Genomic DNA, 22009 nt, shown 5'->3' on the forward strand with positions numbered 1-22009 from the left:
CTGGATAGGGAGCAGGTATCCCCAAATCCCATCGGGATGTGGGTGCATCCCCCAGGTCACCACAGGGGGGTTGATCCTTCATCTCTTTATTCTTTAAGCTTCCAAAGGGCTTTTTCCCGGTTGGTTTTCCAAAGACAAGTTGTCTCTCTCCCCCCTCCGGTTGTCCAGATGATGCAGCCACAGCTGGCTGACATTTCTGTGGATCTTCCCAGCCTTTGTTGGGAAGTGGGCAGGTCACGCTCAGGTTGAGGTGCGTGCCATGCCCTGGATTCATCCCTGTTCCATCCAGGTGGAAGGAGACGAGGGACAGTGTTGTGCCAATGTCACTCACTGCTGCTCCTCCATGGAATAGGTGAAAATCCCTCCTTCCTGCAGCATTCCCCTTTCCTGGGGCTCAGGAAGGAGGAGCAGGGATGCAGTGCTTGGAATGTGGTCCCTCCTTGGTGTCCATCTGGGGTGAAGGGGGGGCTCGAGGGTGCTGGAGCCCTACGGGAATATCTCAGAGTGGGAATTAGGTGGGTCATGATATCCATGTGCACCACGAGGTCTGTGCTCGTCCTCGGAGGTGTCCACCTGGAGAAGGGAAGGCTCCAGGGAGACTTAGAGCCCCTTCCAGTGGCTAAAGGAGAGCTGGAGAGGGATCAGGGACAAGGCATGGAGGGACAGGACACAGGGAGCGACTTCCCACCGGTTTCGATGGGATATTGGGCAGGAATTGCTACCTGGGAGCGTGGTGAGGGGCTGGGATGGCGTTCCCCTGGAATGCCATCAGGGATGGCTGCCCCTGGATCCCCGGCGGTGTCCGAGGCCAGCTCGGAACACCCCGTCCTGGCGGGAGGTGTCCCTGCCGCGGGCAGGGGGGTGGAACGAGCCGATCCTGACCTCCCTCCGACCCGACCGTTCCACGCCCCCCGAGGGATTCGCGCGGGTGCCCGAGCCCCGTGCCCGCTCCCGCCGCTGCCCGGCGGCCGCGGGTCGCGGGTCGCGGGTCGCGCGCGGTCGCGGGTGGCGGGTCGGGTGGCGGGTCGCGGGTGGCGGGGTCGCGGGCCTCGGGTCGGGCGCGGGTCGCGGGTCGGGTCGCGGTTTCGCGGCGCGCGGGTCGCGGCGTTCGCGGCGCGGCCGCGGGTCGCGGGTCGCGGCGCGGCCGGGGGCGGGCGCTGCGGGCCGTGTGGAGTGTGACAGACTGTGAAATGGGGCGTCGCGCGCGGCTGCGCCGCAACCTGGGCCCTTCAGCTGTGATTGATCGCGCCGCTCATGTGGAAGGGGCCCATCTGCTCCGCTCCGCTCGCTCTTCCCTCCCTCCCCGCGCCGCCGCTTCCGTTCCGCGCCCGGCCCGCGCCCGCCCCGGCCCCGCGCCCCGCGCTGCCGGCCCGGCCCCGCGACTCTTACTGCGGCGGGAGTCTCTGTCCCCGCGCCAGCGCTTAATTAAAACCGCTGACATCATGGCGGTATAATTAAGCGTGGCATTAATTAAGCTGGAATAACGATTTTTTTTTTTTATTAAGAGCTCCGCTTGCGACGACGACAAAAAAAAAAATCCCAAATAATTCCGTGTAAAAGCGGGAGAAAGCCATCCCACCGCCGCCGCTCCCGCGCCGGGGAAGGACGCCCTTCGGGGGGCTCGCCTCGGCGTTTGCGGGGACGGTCGGGGGGTTGTCGCCTTTTTGCCTATTTTTTCTGCTTTTGCCCCAAAAGTGCTGATCGGCTCCTGGCATTCTGATGGCTAATTATGCATCGGAGAGCTTCGACAGCTGCATTCATCATCATAAAATGTAATAATTAATGACATTCCAACAAAGAAAAATATGCAAATGAGCGCTCATTAGCATTTTCATATTCAGCTTTGATAATGCTTTTGCTGACAAGGTTGTAATTAATGAAAATTCATGTCGCAGTCAGGAGATTGGATCGGTTTCATTCCGCTCACAATTCCCAAATGCTTGCATTATGGAAAATCGGCGGCTCTGCCAACTTTTTCAGGGAAGGGAAAAAAACCACAACACACACACACACACTAAAAGCACCAGATGCAAATGAAGGGGAGGGAGCCGTTAACTCCTTCCAGCCCTGGCCCCCTCCCAAAAAAACAGGGAAGAAAAACAACCCCGGCAGGAATACGGGAATTGCAGGAAAACTTTTCCCTCCCCTTTATTTTCCCTTTGGTTCTCCCTGTGTGCGAGTGAACTCGAGGCGCTGCCGGTGTGTTCTCTCCTGGCCTTATCCAGTTCATTCCCGGCTGCATCCAAGGGTTCCTCATGCCTGGACAGATCCGTCGGCATCGCTGGGGTGGTGGCTCGGTGTGGGGAGCAGGATCCGGCCGTGATCCTGCTGTTCCTTGGGATGGCATCTGGGACAGGATCCGGCCGTGATCCTGCTGTTCCTTGGTTCAGGATCCATCCATGCTCCTGTTCCTTGGGACAGGATCCGGCCCCAGCTGCTCCTGCTCCTTATTTCTGGCATTCCCAGCCCTTCCTCTGCCCTTTGGTTCCTTGTAGGGACTCCAAGAATTCCACCTTTTGCCCCGTCCTGCTGTTGGTGGGGCTGTGTCAGGAAAATGCCGTGGGCTCCCCACGGTCCTCTGGTGCCAACGCAATTCCAAAGGAAAAGAAAGTAACAGGGAATTGCAATTCCTGGTGTTGGGATTGTTTGTATTTATTATTCCCTCCAAACCAGTATCCGTGTGGGAATGGGAATGGGAAGCATGAGGAGGAAAAAGGTGACGCTGCTCACAGGGATGAGCCGCCTGATCCAGAGCAATTCCACCATTCCCAGTTCCAGGAAGAGCTCTTTCCCATCGATTTGAACATCAATTCTGCCCAAACAATTCCATTTTTAAGCACTTTTTAATCTCAAACTTTAGAACTTGATTTATATTTGAATATCAAAGAATTCGGGAGGTTTAAATGATCCGGGTTTATTTTTCCGGGATAATTTCCCTTTGGGTGGGCAGAATGCCCAGGCAGATGGTGCAGTGGCACCTGTAAACAATCGGAATGGAGCCGTTCATCCCGGCATTTCTCGGAGCTTTTTCATTCCCTTCCATACAATAAAACTGGGATTGGGTCCTTTTTTCCCCCCAAATTCATGTTTTTGGGCTCAGGAATAAAAATCTGGGATTAGGAAAAATCTGGGATTAAAAAAACCCTGGGAATGAGGAGGGATAAAATAAGTCAAATCCACATTTAATTGTCTCCACGCAAAATGGTTTCATTTTAAAAATTCCAGATTTGGGTAAAAAATCAGAATCAACCAAGAAATTTCCCCCCAAATCCTTATTTTATAAGGAATATATTTGCACAGATTGCTCCTTTGCCATTGAAAACTGGGAATGATTCTGCTAAGACACATTTCCTATAAAATCCAGTTAATCCTTGTTTTCTACCAGGAATTTGGGTTTGCCTTGTAAGGAGCTGGACAGATGGAAATAGTCCCTTTGAGCAGGAGTAAGGTGAGGAATATTTGGATTTAAAAGCTCCAAAAAACCTGGGAATACAATATCCAACCTCAATAAATATCCCACAAGCTCCTTACAAAATATATCCTTAAAAATTAATGTATTATTGGTGGTTTTCCTATGATTATTTAATTTGATTTAATTTATAGGGAGTGGGTAGCAATGGGGTCTGGAATGGGATGAGGCCTGAGAGAGAGGTGGCAGAATTTAGGGGTGGTTTCCAAGGGGAAAAGGGAATATAATGGATTAAAGGAATAGAATAAATATAAATGAAGTGAAATAATTGGGTAATTTTGATAATACCTGGGGGAGTGAAGCCCATTCCCAGCCCCATCCCGGCAGGCTGTGGGATTCCCATGGGATCCAGTGCTTTAGCAGGGAAGAAGAGGGAATTATCCCAGGTTTTTCCAAACCCTGGTAAAGGATAAATCCCCTGGACTGTCTCCTTAATAAGAAAACAAAGAATAATTCCAATTTTTCCCTTTTTAATTTGTTTTCCCTTCTTTTTCAACATCTTTTATTAAAATCATGGATGAAGGAAAATAAATCCTTCCCTAAAGTTTTTATCTCCTTAATGGCTCAGAAAACAGGGAATTTGGGAAATAAACCCCGGCCACAATTCCCAATTTTCTAATAAAATGTGGAAGTTCAGCCCTGGATTTAGCAGCTCCTTGGGTTTTCCATTTAATCAGGAATTCAGCATCGATCAGGATTGATAGTGGCATCTCCAGAGCTTTATTCCAAGGGTGAGTTCAGCTGGATTCCTCTTTCCCGCTCCCATTTCTGCTCCATGGAATCCATGGCTATGGATAACCAATGAAATATCCTGGTGCAGTGATTTTATTCCATGATGCTGTAAGAATTAGGATATTCCACAAACCCCTAAAAATTCCCTATTAAAGGAAACATCCATTTCCAACCATTTTTCTTCCCAGTGGCTCAGGGATGCCAGGAATGTTTGCAGGAGCCAAATAATTGGGATGTGCCCAATTAAACAAGAAATGGTTTAAAAGCTGCGTCCTCGGAGGATTCCCTGGAATTTTTGGGGGGAAAACCAGTGCAATTGCAACCCAAAATAAAGCCATCTGAAATTTTCAACATCCCAAAGGAAGGTGGGGTCGCTCCATTCCTGCCTCTGCATCCAGGAGGTTTTCCCATGGGAGAGCCAAGGGCGGCCCCAATTCTGGATCAAATCCAACAGTGTTGTCCCCAAAATATTTTACTTCTTCTTTTCTTGTAAGAAATAACAACTAACAAATAAATCCATTATTCTGGAATATTAAATTCTCCCATCTGCCCAAATTCCTATTGGAAAAATTCCTTAAGGAATGAGACTAATTGTTTAATAAACTTTTAATCAATATTCAATAATTATTCAATTAAGTGACTCTTATTCCTATTAATGATTTTTTAAATCCCAATCTCCTGACATAAATTCTGATTATAACTTGAATTTCCATCCCAAAACATCAGCTGGGAATGGGCTTTCCTGGGAATCCTGTGAGGCAGTACAACCAAGGTTCTCCATGAAGCAATTCCCAATATTCCCCAGAACCTTCCTGCTCCTCCCAGTGTTGGCCCTGGAAGGGAATCCTGGCAAAATCCAGGTGGAATGCAAGAATTTTGGGAATGTAAGCCTTAAAAACAGTGGGAAAATCAATCCTGAAGCAGCTTCTGGAAGTCCTTCCATCCTCTCATGGCACAGATTCCCCGCAGGGAGTTCTGGAAACCCTAGCTCCTGTTTTCAGCACCAAATGATTTCAGGACTTCATTACAGGCAGCTCATTTGCATATTCCCCCCTGCTAATTGATACCTTTGTTATGGGTGTGATCTGGGATCAATCTCCATAGGGGAGGGTCAGCCAGTATTCCCAGGCCATGCTGAGCAGGAGTTGGGAAACCTCATCAATACCTGGGATTTGGGCTCTTTGGGAGACAGGCGGTGACTAGAAAGGGCTCATTTGCATATTTGATTATTCAGGATTTGATAATCCTGTGGAAACTGGCGTCCCTGGGACGACATTCCTGGTGGCGACTCATCCCCACGGAACAGGAGTTTGGGGCTGTTTCCTTCTGTTTTGCTGGCTTTATTTTTTCCTTGGCCTTTAGGAATGGAATCCTGGAATGGGTTGGGTTGGAAGGACCTTAAAGCTCCTCCCACTCCAGCCCTGCCATGGAAGGAACACCTTCTATGGACCGGGGTGCTCGGAGACGTTTGTTATCCTTGTTATCCTTGGGCTTGTGGCTGTTAATAACGGGAATGTCCCGGAGTTAGCCAATTCCCAGGCAGAGCCATTCCTGGAGCGGGAATTTGGTGCACCTAAACCCCGGAATTTGGGGACAAAATTCTTGTGGGGGCCCGAAAGCACTTGGAAAACACGGGAAGGCCTCCCCAGTCTCCCGAATGGAATGCGAGTCCATCCAGGGAAAGTCGTGAGTGCGACTCCTTAATTGTGATGCATTTGCCGAGTTTCCCGGCTCCGGCGTCGGCCCCGCTCCGGTGCCATATGGTCTCCCATGGAACATTTAACTTGTCAGATATAATGGATTGTCCTGGAAGCAGATTTTCGCTCGGAGCACTCGGCTCCTCTCTTGCATTTCCCCTGGAGCTCCGGGGCCGCGGGATGAGGGATTGGGCCGGAGCTGCCGAGCGGAGCCGCGCGCTCCGTTCCCCCGGAGAGGGTGACCTATATGGCAGGAACGTTCCCGGCACTCTCCCGGCCGCTGCCCTGCCGGGTGGGATGTCACGGCCGCTCAGTCCGTCCGGGCCCGACAGACTGTGCCACTGGGGCGAGGGAGAGGGCTCGGGAACAGGGAAGCCTCGGCATTCCCGCTCCGGCACCAGGAGGCTCCCCGTGACCTCCACGGAACGGAGCTGCCTCCAAGGAGACCTTGGGAATCAGGGCGGCTTCCAGGGATACTGCAACCTAAATGACAGGGATATTGTGGGATAAGGAGCTCTGTGGGGTAAAGGGCTGTGGGTGTGGGAGCGATTCTGTGGATAGGGAATCACTCACAGGAGTTCGGGGTTGGAGGAGGCAGTGGATGAGTCTCCTTGGTGCTTCAGAGAACTGTGGAATGCTTTGAGATAGAAGGGATTTTAAGGATCATCTCATTCCATGGGCAGGGACACCTCCCACTATCCCAGGTTATTCCAACATGGCTTTGGACACTTCCAGCCATCCAGGGGCAGCCACAGCTTCTCTGGGAATTCCATCCCAGCCCCTCCTCACCCTCCCAGCCAGGAATTCCCTCTCAATATCCCATCTAAACCAGTGGGAAGCCATTCCCTGTGGCCTGTCCCTCCATCCCTTATCCCAAGTCGTCTCCAGCTCTCCTGGAGCCCCTTTAGACCCTGGAATTTGCTCCAAGGTCTCCCCGGATCCCTCTCTATGAGCAGTTTCTATGGAGTCTCAGCCCAAATCATTCCCAAATTCTCTGGGAATTCTCTGTCCGTTCCCACGTGTGCGGGCCTGGTGAGGGGGTGCGTGCCCTCCACTGGCATTCCTGACCGGGCACTCTTGGAATCTCAGCCTGTTCTTTGGGGTTTATCCCACCATTCCAGCTGCTTTCCCAGCCCCTGGGAAGCTTGGGGTTTGTGCTGTCCCTTGAGCTGATCCATATGATCCCAAATGTTGGGTTTTAAAGGCAAAATGAACAAAAACCAATCCCATGTTTTTGGAACTTGACTTTTATAGATTGAAAACTATTAGAAATAAATAGGATTTGTGTGGGAATGACAAACTGAGGCTTTAATCTCCACATGAGCATAATTTCCATTTTCATAGGAATGTCTCTTTCCTTCTCTGCTGTGAGGATGTTGCTGTGGGTGCTGAGGTCCCTGGGATCATGGAATCCTGGAATGGTTGGGGTTGGAAGGAACCCTCTCATTCCAAGGTCCTGCCATGGGCATGGAATCTTCCCTTGGAAAAGCTCCCTGGCCCTTCTGTACCATCCTAAATACACCAAAATCTTGAGGTTGCACCTCTCTGGTCCCTTTGGGAAAGAATTTCCCTGGTTGTCATGAGAAGGTGTTGATCCCAAATCTGTTCCAGGAGGTCTGTATCCATGGTCACATCCAGCGGGGTTGGCTTGGGAATCAACCCTTCCAGGCAGGCCTGGCTTACAGAGCCGAGCTTTGGAGCCCAGACTGGAGCTGGAGGAGGGTTTCTCCTGCCCTCTCCATCCCATGCCTTTGGATCCTTATCTTCCTTCTTTTAAAGGATCCTGGTGGAATCTCAGTTTTCCAGCTATGGGATAATGATCTCCTGAACTAAGGTGGAGGGTTAGTGCTGTATCCCAATCTCCTCTTGGAGACTCAGCTGGGATAAACTCATATCCACTCAATCCCTAAATGTTCCTTCAGGGCTGGAATGTCATTCCAACAAGCTTTTGTCTGGGATTTTTATGGAACCTTGCTCCTTTTTTATCATTTTCATTCTTTACTATTAAATAGCCCTTTGGATTTTTATTATATTCCCTTTCCTGACACCTCTCTCCCTCCCAGCCCATTTTCCCTGATATATCCCTGGAATAAGAAGGATAAACCACTATAAATATGTTTTCCTGGAATTTTCCTCCTGTCTCCGCCTGTTTCCAGGTGTTCAGGCCGAGATGATCCTCATTATCTCCTCCTGCCTGGAATTCCACACCGAGGAGGAACAGGAGACTAAAGGTGTTTAGAGAGTGACTCCAAATGAAGGATTGTCTCCCAGAATTCTCCTTCCCATTGTGGAATCTCAGATTCATGAGGCCCTTGGGGTGGCCTCGGGCCCTGTGATTCCGAGGAATCTTTAGGGCTTCCCCACCTCCTTAAATATCCCTCTTTTTCCATTAGAGTGGGAAGAAACCGTCGGTTTGTTCCAGCAAATCCCTAATTTAATTAGGGCAGTTCATTATTCCGCTCTCAATTAGTGCCCGGGTTTGATATGCAGTTTATTAATCCCTGAAATCCCTGGAATATTATGGATTGGTTGTCAAACTGTGGGACTAAAGGACAGTTTAATATAAATCTGGGAGAATCTGCTCCTCCACATTCCCTGTTTATATCATCATTTCTACAATTCCAAGGCCAGTTTTGCCACTTACTTAGTTTGAAAAGCACACGGAGAAATCCCAGATTTCCCTATAACCAGCACCGGGATTGGATCAATTAAAGAAATCCAGGGAGCAATTTGCCTTGGTCTTTTGGTTTGGATTCCCTATTTCAGGAATTTTGGATTCCCTGTTTCAGGAATTGTGGGCAGTGCTAAAAAATCTTAGTCTGGAATTTTCATGGAGTGAGGAATAAGCACAGGAGGGGTTGTGGAGGTCGGGCCCAACCCTGTCCTTGAATTCCATGGGCCAGGCAAAGCTGGTTGGTCTCATATTTATGGATAGACAGGGATCCATGGATGTTGTATGTACAAGGAAGGAATTTTGGGATGTTGGGGATTTAACTTTCCCTGTTTAACCAGTGAGTCGGTGTTGAAGCCCCCCTTCCACCCTGGCATTCCCTGCTTTCGGTTCACACTCTGTAGCTTTATTGTCCCATGGGTTTCGGGATTTGATTTCCTTGGAATTTTGTCCCTTTGTCCTGCCTTTGGCTGTGGCATCGGAATGGCTCTGCCAGACGCCTCCGTGTTTCCTGGGCATCAGGAAAGGGCCAGATTCCTCATTCCCAGTAAAAACATCCCATTCCCCTCGTGCTGTGCTGAATTCCCACTGAAATCCTCAGGATTGATGCCTTCCCTGAGCTTTGTGTCCGGTGTATGGATCCCGTGGATCAGACCCCATGGGGTTCCTGTTGTTTCATGCCCATTATCTCAATCTTTGCCCCAAATCCACGAGATTTCTCCCGGATTTATTGCCGGGGCTGGATAACCCGGCTCAGGCTTAGCCGAGCCAGGCTTACCGGCCCCTAAACCCCAGGAGAGCAGGAACAACACGTGGCCCCCCGGCTGCTCCGAGGGGACGATGCCACGGGCTCCCTGTCCCTGTGCCAGTCCCGAGCCCACGGGAGCTGCCCCGGGATCCGCCGGGAGCCTCCGGAGCCGCTCGGAACGGCGAGCAGAGCACAGAGGGGCCGAGCCCCAGCCAGCTGTCAGTCCTGGTGCCAGGAATGCTGCTGCTTCCAGTAGGACTCCAAAAAAATTCCACTCACGGGAAGCTGTTTCCTATTGATTTTATCTTCCCCCCCTTCTCCCCTTTTTTTTCCTTTTTTCTCTTTTTCCCCCTTTTTTTCCACCCTTTCCCCCCTTTTTTCGCCATTTTTGCCCCCCTTTTTTTCCAGTATTTTTTCCCCCTTTCTCTTTTAAAGAACAGAATATTCCAAAGTTGTGGAAAAATAGGAAAACTCTGCACTGGATCCTCTGCTGAGAACATGGGTGGGATGTTTGGAATTCTGATTCCATTCGTAATTCCATTTTTAATAGGAAGCCCTTGGGAAGGTGTCCACGGAGAGGGCAGGACATATAGAAATTGTATTTATAGATATAAATTATATTGATATAAAATGGTATTTGATATCTAGTTTATATTTCTCTAGCTATATTTCTCCATGGGTGAGGTGCTCACAGGTATCGGATAAATGGCCTAAAATTCCCACTTATTTCAAGGAGGTTTTCCTTGGGTAATTCCTAACTCCCTACAATTTTCAAGTTGATTTTTCTGCTGAAATGAGACAGGGTTTTAATCTCTCAGGAAAACAAATTCCTATTTTTTTGATGGATAACCTGGCAGTGAGCGGAGCCCATCCCAGTGGCAGGAAATTTGGGATGAGGAGATGTTCACTCTGCATCTCCTGCAGCCCAGCTTCAGAAAATATGGCATGCAAAGCCAGGGATTGAGGTAGAATTCTGCTGTTTGATGCTTCCCACAAATTCCCTGTGCTCCAGCCAGCAGCACCTGTGTGTCCATTCCCGGGGGTCTGGGGAGTTCATCCCGTTCTCCCTTTGCTCAGGAGCTCATCCCAAATATTTCCCAGCTCCGTGGTGCTTAATTCCTGGTCTGATTTTGGAATTCCTCTTTAATTTGGCATTAAATTTGTCTTTAATTTGTGTTTAATTTGCCAGTGAAGGGAATCGATAGGGCTCCATTCCCGGTTGAGCTGTTGGAAATCGGAGGGAATGATCCTTAACTATCCAAAATGCTGAAAATCCAGGGATAAAATAACAAATACATTTAAGCAAAATCTATTTGGAGCCATTAAAATTCCAATGCCTGATAAAAGGCCTATTTTTGTTGTCCCCAGTCAGGTTTTCCTGCCTGACCAAGCCTCAAATCCCAAATTAAAATATTGCAGTGGAATTCTTCTCTTAAAAATTATTTTCAATATGAAATCAAGGGAAATATTGAATTAAAATATTTGAGAGAATTAATTTCCCTTCCTCTTCTCTGCTTATGGAAGAGTTGCCTCGTCCCTCTCATCCTGCTTCCCAGAAAACAGCCAAGGTGCCCTTTCTCCAGGGCAGGGATTGGGATGACTTGCATTTATCCTTTGGAAGTTGCTTCTATTTCCTCCTGGATTTAATCAGTTTTTCCAAGCCCACCGTGGTTCGAGTGGCTCTTTATGGATTTATCGAATGATTTGGACCGGGCTGCTTTTATAACAAAAGCACACAAGGAAAATTTCATGAGAAAGGGGTTCCGGGAAGAGAAGGCAGCTTTTTTCCCGGAGGTATTTAGGGAGCAGGGAGTCACAATTCCGAGTGTGCCAGGCAAGCGGGAGCGGCTCGGAGTTCTCCCTTTGTCTGTGCGGTGATTGGCATTGTGGCCATTCACTGAACATCCCGAGATTCCCCCCACGCTCTGGCGCTTCCCTGCCTTCCCCAAACCCACCCAAACTTTCTCCCCGTGCCGGCCAACTTCCAGGCAGAGCTTTGTTCCCCCAGCCCCAGATTCTCCGGAGTGCCGAGCCGGGAATTCTCAGCACGTTGGCACAGCTAAAAATCCACCCCGGCCCTTCTCCCCCTTCCACCCTGGCGATTTTCCCCCCATGGCGTAGGTTTTTTTTTCCCAAATCCGGCGAGTGGGGCCTTTTCTCCGGGAAAACGCGGCCGTGGCCGCTCAGCCAGGAAAAGCGGGAGCGCAGAATGCTCCGCTCCTGCCTCTTTTGAGGAGTTTTAGCCATGGGGCTTTGGCACTGCCACCCTTGTCTTTGTGCCAAAAAATATCCGCAGCGGCTGCCGCATTCTAGTACTGGAGGCTTGGCTCGAAAATTCCGCAGTGGATGCGGCGGGAAGCCACGGCGCTGAACGCTTTGCTTTCCCCCGAACCCTCCCGCAGCCGGTGGGGCACCTGCACCTTCCGCCGTCCCGACCCTCGGAAAACGCTGAATTCCCGGGAAACGGGGGCAAATTGAGGAGCGGCTTTTCTCGCCCGAGCTGTCATTGTTTAAAGAGCCGGGTGTTGTCACAGGGCTTTTGGGATGTGCCGCGGGAGCGACGGGAGCGGAGGTAATTGGGAATGGATAATTTATAGGGAAGACGTTCCCCCTCGGCCCACCGGGAATGGTTTGATGGTTACGGGTGAGGGGAAAATCCTCAAACTCTCCACAAACTCTCCACACAATCTCCACACAGAATCCACACAAAATCCCCACAGAATCCCTACCGAATCCCCACAGAATCCCCACAGAATCTGCAGCTGGGGCTTTTTAACAGTTCCCGGAGTTCTGCCCAGGTGTGGGGTGTGGAGGAGGTGGCTTTTGGGAAGCTCCCAGCGGCCGCCTCAAAACTCGCTCCGGAGCTCCGTAGCGCCGGGTTCGGTGGGAGAAGCGGCCGCTGGAGATGAAATCTTTCCCGAGGAGCAAAAACCTAAAAAAAAAAAAAGCCAAGTCAATCTCCCGCTGGCTGCGGAGCCGCTTTGGTACCTCGAAGCCTTCGACAGAGCCCTGGCCGGGTGCCCATTGATGTCATGGAAACACTCAAATTACCGGGAATGATTCACGTCTCCGGCGGTCCCTGTTCCTCCCCCACACGGGCGCAGCGCGGCCGAGCCCTGACAACTTGTAATTTGCGGGGGGTTTATTTTGGTGCCGGGGTAAATATTTCTGCCCAAACTCAAATTAAGCTGCGGCTGAGACGATGGCAAAGGGGCTCCTCAGGTGCTCCCGCTCGCTCCCCTCAGCCCTTGGTTCCTTTCGGGAATTTTTTGCCCCCCCAGTCCCTGCCGCTCGTTGTTCCCAAAGACTTCCCGGCCCTCTCGGGGTGATGGGAAGCAGACGTGGATTGAACTGTCCCATCTCGGTGTTGAACTCGTGGATTCCCTGTTTGGATTTCATTGTGGTTTCAATCCTGACTTAGGTCCGGTATTCCCAAGCGGAGGGTTATCCGTGATCTTTGAATACCCAGCTCCGAGTCCTTCCCAAAGTTAGGCCTAATCCCCCATCCATCACAGCAATATTTGGGAGATGCTCGGGTATTTTATATGGAAAACAACAAAACCGAGGAAGAAACAAAAGACTCCAGATACTTAAATTGGGATGGGGAGAAGGAATTTTGATTCCAAGCCACTTGGAATAACCAAACTGTGTCCACAAAGGGCCCTCAGAGCCGGTAGATGGATACTAAAGGCTCCTGGAGTTGGGATGTGGCCACTGATTTCGGGAATGATTTCAGTGAGCCCCAGCAGCCTTTGTCTGACGGTCTGCCTCGCCTTGGCTTCTTTATGGAATGTGCCTGGGATTGGGAATACGGAGCCCGGCAGCAAACCCGGCTCCTGGGTACAGCGTGTCACCAGGAATCACAGGGAGCATCCGGTCCTTCGTGCCGGGTGCTGCACACGGGGCTTTGCTGCCCCAGCCTCGGAACACAGGGAGTTTCGGGGGGGATTTTTTCTGCCTCCTGGATGTTTTGTCAGCGGTGCCTCCCCCCTTCCCCTGCCGGGCTTCTCCTCTCCCGAAGGGTGCTCTTTCCCTGGCAATGTGTTTGGGATCAGCTCTCTTGCCTGCTCTTTGTCTGGGAGCACGTGGGGCGCTGCTGCTCAGCCACCACTTGGTGCTTGGCACAAACCTCCTCTTCTCTCCCTCCCTTCACCCCTTCGATCCCAAAGAATCCCCCTTGCTGCCCTCTGGAAAAGCGGCACAGTTGAGGCTGCGAGTCAGGCTCTGGGATGGGAGCGTTCAAAGCTTCCTGGGAAAAAGGAGAGGGAAGAAAAAAGGGCTTGGAGTGGGCACAGAGATCCCCACTCGGCTCCTGGCCCTTCTGGCAAATTCCCAATGCCCAATCCGTGTCTCTTTCCCAGGTGGATCATGAGAGAATTTTCTCCTGGGAAAGAGCACAGAAGCATATCCCCAGCAGCTCCTGGAAGCTGGGAGAGCCGGGAGTTGGGAATGTCTGCTGCCTGGCTGGGAGATCGGCTCCCACCTTCACCCAGCCCGTGGAATCCCATCAAATCCCAGGTCCAGGAGCAGCACAGCCAGGATTAGGAAGCTTAATTCCCATCACCATCACCAGGAAGTTTAATTCCCATCCCATCCATCCCTGCAGGAAAACTGTGAATCCCTTTCTGTGCATTCCAGTGGCAGCAGTGCCTGGTTTATCCATGGAATATATATAAATACAGATGGAATTGGCATTGGGAAAATGGGATGAGCATCACCTAAAGCACTTGGAGAAGCTTTGTGTGTGTTCCTGTGCTGTCTGTGTATTTACCTGGATTTTCCCTCTTTTCCCAGGTAAAACAGAACGAGGTTCCTACTCATCATACGGACGAGATTCCAACTTACAGGGCTGCCACCAGGTAAGTGCGAATCTGCTCGGAAATTCCCACTGGAAAGCTCCTTCCTGAGGTTTTCCAGCCAGGATACAGCTCCTGGAGGCTCAGCTTGGCTTGACCTCCTCCCACCCCAGTCAGGGCTGCTGGGAGGCATTCCTTGTGTCCAAAATCCCAGGCTTGGGAATGCCACCAGTGGGAAGAGCTGGTGTTGACTCGTGGCTGCTCCCCTAAATCCCGCTTTCCCTGGGATCTGGGGCAATGCCGTGTGCACACGAGGTTGGAAATACGATTTGCTGTCCCTTTTTGTTTGGGAATCGCTTTTGGCCGGGAGTCAAGGCCAGCAGGCGAACGGCAAAGCCGCCCCATGGGAGCTTGGGAAAGAGGGAGGAGTTCCAGGGAATGCTACAATTCCAGTGTAACACAAAGGTATGGCGTGTGTGCCTCTGCCTCCCTGCACTCGGAATTCGCATCTTTTCAAGTCTCCGGAGGAATTCCCGGCCTAAAAACACTCTCTGTGGCCAAATTCCCATCTTTGTTCCCAACCAGTCGGGTTTTTCTAAGGACACTTTCTCTCCTCATTCCAAGAACAGTGTTAATGGTGGGGTTTAATCCCTCTGCTCCTTCCTTTCCCTTTTCCGAAGGGTGGCAGCTTTAGAAAAGTATCCGAGGGATTTAATGGCTTCCTTAATATTCCAGGCTTTACAGGCTTCAAATCCACCCGGGAGAACTCAGAGCAAGTGCCAAAATGGGGATATTTTAGGCTTGATCCCTGCTTTCCGTGTTCCTTGGGAATGTGGGGAAAGGATCTATCCTTGTGTTTTCAGGATGAGGCAATTTGAGGAATTCCTCGGGAATACCTGGGTGTGTCGGGCTGTTGTGTGACCATTCCCACCACATTCCTGAGTGCCAGGCTGGCACTGGGAGAGTTGGAAGGGAAGGGAAGGCGTGGAAGGGGCTGCCCAGGGAATGGTGGAGTCCCCATCCCTGGGACTGTTCCCCAGATGTGTGGACATGGATCACAGATGACCGTGGATGGTTGGACTTGATCTCAGAGGGGTTTTCCAAGCTAAATAATTCCATGATTCCAATGGTGCTGGGCCTTGCTTAGGTGAGATCACACATCCTCAGTTCCCTGGGGAAAAAGCTGGAATGATGTGGTTGGGGTTCGTTCACTCCAATAACTCGCTTTCCTCGTGTTTTGATGGCAAAATTCCTGTCAGGATCATCCTTCTCCTTCATTTTCCCTTCTGAGGTATAAGCCAGCCCAAAGCTGCGTGCAGGGATAAAATAATGGGATTTGGGGAGCCACAAAGGCTGTTCCAAGGGCAGGTTGGATGGGGTTTGGAGCAACCTGGGATAGTGGAAGGTGTCCCTGCCCAGTGGAACGAGATGATCCTTAAAATCCCTTCCATTCCATGATTACTTTGTCCATACAGGAATTATGTGACGGCATTACTGTGACTGTGGGATGGGGCAGCCACAGCTTCTCTGGGAATTCCAGCCCAGCCCCTCGCCACTCTTCCAGCCAGGAATTCCTGCCCAACATCCATCCCATCTATCCCAGTGGGAAGCCATTCCCTGTGGCCTGTCCCTCCATCCTTTGTCCCCAGTCCCTCTCCAGCTCTCCTGGAGCCCCTTTAGGCCCTGGAATTTGCTCCGAGGTCTCCCTGGATCCTTCCCTTCTCCAGGAGAACACCCCCAGCTCTCCCAGCCTGGCTCCATGTCTGAGGGGCTCCAGCCCTCGGAGCATCTCCGTGCCCAGGTTGGATGGGGTTGGGAGCACCCACGGAAGGTGTCCCTGCCCACGGCACACGTGGCACTGGAGAAGCTTTCCGACCCCTCCCACCCCAAAACATTCCAGGAAACCATGACACCCACGGAGGGATCATCCCACCCCAGAGGTCCCCAGGATCCCCTTTGGAGCCTGGAATGTCCCAGGGAGGCCCCCAAACCCCCCCCGCTGTCCCCAGGCCCCTGTGGCTCCTTCCGGTGTCGCTCTCACTTCCCCTTCCCTGCTTTATTTGGGCCCAGCCTTCCTGGTTTTTTGGGCTCAGGGTTCCTGTTTTTTTGGGTTGGTTGTTCCTCTCTCCGGGGGTTTTCCCTGTCGCCGTGGTGGGATCGGGAGGGGCTGGCAGGGGGTGTGGGATGTGGGATGTGGGTGGGATGTGGCCCCTCGGGCGCAGGAGCAGAGCCCAGGACTCCCACACAGGGATCTCAGGGACTCCCAGAAATGCAGAGCTTGGGTCCTTCCTGAAGTTCCTGACGGAATTTCACCCTCCATCTGTAGTTTCCCAGCCCTGCCTTGGTGGCTTGGAACTACTGGCTTCCTTGGAAAAATTATCCCTTATTTGTAATCCCTCTCAGGAAGGAATTCCTGGCTGTGAGAGTGGGGAGGGGCCAGGATGGAATTCCCAGAGAAACTGTGGCTGCCTCTGGATCCCTAGGAACGTCCCAGGCCAGGTGGGATCACCTGGCAGGTGTTCCTGCCCTGCTCCCATGTTTCAAACCCTTGGGAAGCACTGCTTTTCCCCGGCTCCTCCCCATTCCCTTGTTAGTATGTATTCCCAGTTGGAATCAATCACTCCGGGGAGATGGTTCCGTGCTGACCAGTCTTGGACAAGCTTTGCAAAATGATTGATTCCCAGCCCAGCTTTGGAAAACTTGTGAGCAGCTCCATGTGGAGCCGGAGCCAGTCCCGCTCTGGCTCCTGGCAGCGCCGGGGGCTGCGGGAGCAGCCATTCCCTGCAGGCCTGGAGCTGGGAGGCACATATGGAAGTTTCTACTCCCTGTCACGTTTGCTGGGCATGTGGTACCTCCCTGCTATCCTAATGCTGGGACTGACGGGATGGAGCGCGTGCGGAGCGGCACGGATGGCTCCGGAATTACAAACAGCTTTGATCGGCCTTTTCCTGGGAAAAGGATGGTACTGGGAACCGAGGCCGTAGCTCTGCGTCATTCCCGTCTCTGCACCCTGGGAAGTCCATTGTGGATCATTGCGGAGATGATCCAGGAGCTGGAGCCACTGCCCTGTAGAGCCAGGCTGGGAGAGCTGGGAATGTTCACCTGGAGAAGAGAAGGACCCAGGGAGACCTCGGAGCAAATTCCGGGGCCTAAAGGGGCTCCAGGAGAGCTGGAGAGGGACTGGGGACAAGGGATGGAGGGACAGGCCACAGGGAATGGCTTCCCACTGGGTTAGATGGGATGTTGGGCAGGAATTCCTGGCTGGGAGAGTGGTGAGGGGCTGGGCTGGAATTCCCAGAGAAGCTGTGGCTGCCCCATCCCTGGAAGTGTCCAAGGCCAGGCTGGAGCACCCTGGGCTAGTGGGAGGTGTCCCTGCCCATGGCAGGGGTGACACTGCATGATCCTTAAGGTCCCTTTCCACCCAAACCATTCCACAGGGAGGGCTCTTCCCTGTCCCAGGGAGCTGGAAGGGCTGTGGATGTGATTCCATAGAATCCCAGAATCCTGGTTTGTGTCCCATTCAGAGATAGGGAATCCACTACCCCTCTGGGTGACCATTCCCAAATCCATGATGCTGGATCATGTCAGGATGTGGAAGCAGCTTCTCCTCTGAGGATCAGGACTTTTTTCCCTATAAATTCCTGCTTCCCATGGGAAAAAGGGGGACTCTGTTTATGTTCCCAGCCAGTGAACAGGAAGAGGTTAAAAATCCTTGGAGGCTCTTGAAGCTTTTTGGCCCTGGCATTCCTTTGGTCTCTCAGATGTTTTCCAGCAACTTTATCCCTGTAATTTCCATAAAATACCAGGAGCTCTCCGAGCCTTCCCTGTGTTCTCCCATTCAAAGGGAAAACACGGATTCTCTCATTAAACTTGGGAATTCAGCCACGAAACCCCTTGTTAAGGGGGAGCCAGGGTGGGATGTTCCCCCTGAGCCAACCTGAGCCGGCATTCCAGTTGCAAGGCCTTTGTATCCAATGTTTTCATGGGAAAACGGGATGATAAGGACCTTGGAAGGTGAGCAGGGCCAGGCTTTAAGGATTTGCCAGAATAATTTGCCAGAGAGGAACATTCTGAAGCACACCCTGGTAGAACATCCCCCCTGGATCACCTTGAAAGGGAACCGAGGCAGAATCCAACAGGGTGACAACTTTTTAGTGGGTTTTGCCGAGAAAAATATTCCCAAAATATTCCTTTCTGCATCTCACTGTTCCTCAGCGTCCCATCCATCCCCGCCAGAAGTGGTGACACCTCCCAGAGGGTTTAGGCTTGGAAAAAATGGGATGAGGGCACTTGCAGGTGTTTGGAATTTCAGCCTGGCACAGAAATGGTGCGTGGAAAACAGGGATACCAGGATATGTGTCTCATACTTTATAATATATAGGAAAATCCTGATAAAAATGAGGTTTATCTGGGAATTATCCCACCCCTTATGGTGCCTTTTTCTCCCATCCATTAATATCGTAGGACTGTCTATATTTCCATATCTTCCTCCATGTATTTCCCGGGATTTTGGGGTGGAAAAGGGACTTTTTGCTGAATCCAAAGACTGATGGAGCTCAGCCTGTTTGCTCCAAAACTGGAGCTGCTTTGTTTGGGAATTTGTGAGGGAATAGCTTGGGAAAGTCACCCAGGTTGGGAGCAGGGGGAGAGGAGCAGGAATTTGTCAGGAAAACGTTGGAGCCGCTCCGGTGATCCAGGTGCAGTTGGGCACCTGCACGGGGTGAGTCCTCCCAGCTGGAAGGTCATGGAACACATTTCGTGCTCCCCTTTTCCTGGGAAAAGCCCTCATTAAACAGGGTGGGAACGGCAGGATCGCCGCATCCTGGCCGACATTCCCGGTGCCAGAGCCGAGGGAACAAAGCAGGGAAGTGGTGCTGGCAGGGAGATCAGAGGGATCGGAACGGGAATAATGGAGGGAAGGAGCTTTGATCTTTAATAATGTCAGGAATTTTAATTGGAGGGACGGAGCAGCAAGAAAAGAGCGGGATGAGCTGGTTTCCTGGGATAAAGGGCAGGAATTCCTAGGAAATAAGAAATAATTGTAGGATAAATCACTGGGAAGTTTAGTGGCAGAAGGAATTCCTTTAAATGGATTCATTGGGGCTCAATCTCCTGACAAATGGGTAGAAAAGCAGGAAAGGTGTCGGTGTTCCCGGCAGATCCAGGTGTGGGAAGGGGAGCGGGAATTGCTGGGAGCCTTCTGCTCTCTCCAGAGGCACTTCCAGCCTCACAGGGCCACCTCTCCATCGGAAGGTGGATATTCCTGCTCCCACATTCCCACTCCAGCCAGCCTGGGGACCTGAGTACCTGCAGCTGCGGAGCATCCCGGGATTCCCAACATGCATCCCTGCTCCTCATCCTCCCCCTGCCCAGCTGGGAGAAACCAGGGATGTGATCCGGTGCTTTTCCCCGATCCCGCCCGGATGCGGCTCCTCCGAGGCTTTGGGAGAAGGGCCCAGCTGTCCCTGGAGCTGCATCCCGGGGCTCAGAGGGGCCCGGGAAGCAGCCAGACCCCCGGGATGCTCCGACCCCAACCCTTGGCAGCCGTTCAGGGAAGGAGCTTCAGCTGTTCCCGACTCATCCCATTTTGCTCCCGCCTGTGACATTCCAGGCTTGATGCCGGATCGATGCCAACAAAAAAATATACCAGGAATTCAAAATGCAGGGATTTTTCCCTGATCTGTGATTTTTAGTCCAGGTTCCCTTTAATCTGAGTTAATTTCATTAGTAAAATTCCGCACTCGAATCCCACCTGTTTCCACAACAAAGGAAAAATATTCCAGCTTTTTCTAAGGATGATTTCCAGATTTTTCTCGACCTCTTCAACCCAAGACAAATATTCCAGTGAAATCCACATAATTTTCCTTTAAAAAGCAGCCCCTGAGCTTTGCAGCAGAAGCAGCAGTTGGGTTTTTCCAGGAGGGATAATTTCCTTTCCATCTGGATGGATTTGGTGGATTCTCTCCCTCTCCAGCTTTAACTCTTTGTCTCGTTATTCCCGTTTTGGAGGCAGCAGGAAAAAAAAAACCACAAAGGTGCAGACACACCATAAAAAAAAAAGGCAAAAGATTGGAATTAATGAAAAATCCAGGGCTGGGGCTCCGGGGGGAAAATCCTGGGAATTTAGGATTTTGCTCTGTTGTTTATTTTGATAATTTTGGGAATTGTTTTTGGCTCCAATTCCAATCTCTGGACATGAAACCCTCTGTGAGGTCCCTTTGAAACCTCCTCCTTTCTCCCGAAATGGTGACTCTGATCCCAACAGATTCCTGAATTTCCAGAGCTGGGATTGGGAGTGGGGAGGCCCTGCAATCCATGGGGGTGCTTTGGAAAGGTTTGAAGTTTTGGAGCAGAGCTTGTTGGCCCTTTTATAGGATTTTGGGATAAATACAGATATATTTTCATCCCAGTTTTCCTCCCCATGCTGGCTGGGAACCCTGAGGCACCGGGAGCCGAATTCCCAGCAATTCCCAGTTCGGGAAGAACCAACCAACTGGTGCCTCCCAAAATGACCCCCTTAAACTTGCTCCCCGTGTTTTCTTGTCCTGTAAAAACCCCCTTTGGGATTTCTTTTCTCATAGAAACCTCTGGAGCTTTTTCCTGAGGAAGAAGTTGGGATGAGGAAGGCTGGGCTCCGTAGCGGACGTGGCTTTTTCTGCTCCTTTCCTCCCCTGGCCTTGGAAAAGGCTCTTGGTGTGCTTGGAGTTGTCCCGGAGTGGAAGGAGAGAGTAGCTGGATTTAGGGATTCATCCCGAGCCTCCCAGCCTTTCCCCCCCGGGATAAACCCGGCCCAGCTTTAGCAGGAGAGTTCCCGAGCCCAGCACTCCCTGACCATTCCCAAAATTCCCTTCATTTGCAGGCAATGTTCACTGGAAATCAGTGTTCCCCTGGAAAATCTTTGAGCCATCCCTTAAAATCCCATTTATTTGCCAGGAATATTCACAAGAAATCCATACTTATTGTGAAACGGCCCAAAGCATTCCCGAAATTCCCTTTTTTTCTGATATCCACAATGAACCAATATTTATTGTGAAATGATCCAAAGCCTTCCCTAAATTCCCTTTATTTCCGGAGAATATTCACAATAAACTAATGATTATTGTGAAATGACCCAAAACATTCCCTAATTCCCTTTATTTCCAGAGAACATTCACAATAAACTGATATTCATTTGGAAACACTCCAAAACATTCCCTTAATTCCTTTTATTTTCAGATATTCACAGTAAATTAATGTTTATTGTGAAATGATCCCAACCATTCCCTAAATTCCTTTTAGTTCAGATATTCACAGTAAATTAAAGTTTATTGTGAAATGAACCAAAACATTCCCTAAATTCCCATATTTTTGGATATTCACAATCAATCAATATTTATTGTGAAGTGCTCCAAACCATTCCCTAAAATCCCATTTATTTTCTGAGAATCCTCACAATAAGCCCATGTTCTTTCAGAAACACTCCGAGACATTCCCAAAAATCCCATTCTTTTCAAAGAATGTTTTCAATTTCCCTTTTCCCTTGGAGTTCTGGCACCTCTGTCTCTATTATTCCCTATTATTCTGCATTATGCAAGAGATTCCCAAGGTTTTTTTGCTGCTGCAGGTGTTGTTTATCACCGGAGCAGCCTCGTGGCAGGTGGAGATTATCCATGAAATTAGAGAGAGGAGGGAAAACGGTGGGATTTGAGATTTTGGGAGCTCTCCAGGAGGCAGGTGGGGAAGCAATTTTCCCAATCCCTCAGCTCCTGTTTGTCCATGGGATGAGAGGAGATGGGATGAGAGGAGATGGAATGAGAGGACATGGGATGGGAGGAGATGGGATGAGAGGAGATGAGTTGGGAGGACACAGGATGGGGACCCGGGCTGAGAGAACACGGGCTGAGGACGTGGCGCGAG

The 22009-nt window shown here is 50.9% G+C and overlaps 1 protein-coding gene across 24 annotated transcripts in view; it reads left to right on the top strand.

The window, feature by feature from the left end:
• Positions 1-22009, top strand: part of TCF4 (transcription factor 4) — a 117996-nt gene that overhangs the window by 49300 nt on the left and 46687 nt on the right. For all 24 annotated transcript variants that reach the window (XM_029965687.1, XM_029965675.1, XM_029965670.1 and 21 more), the window contains one exon: positions 14112-14176. In XM_029965687.1, the coding sequence (XP_029821547.1) occupies positions 14112-14176 (65 nt within the window). The remainder of the gene's footprint in view (positions 1-14111; positions 14177-22009) is intronic.

The sequence above is a fragment of the Manacus vitellinus genome, unplaced genomic scaffold (genome assembly GCF_001715985.3).
Source record: "Manacus vitellinus isolate BGI_N305 unplaced genomic scaffold, ASM171598v3 scaffold_115_pilon, whole genome shotgun sequence".
Classification (NCBI taxonomy): Eukaryota; Metazoa; Chordata; class Aves; order Passeriformes; family Pipridae; genus Manacus; species Manacus vitellinus.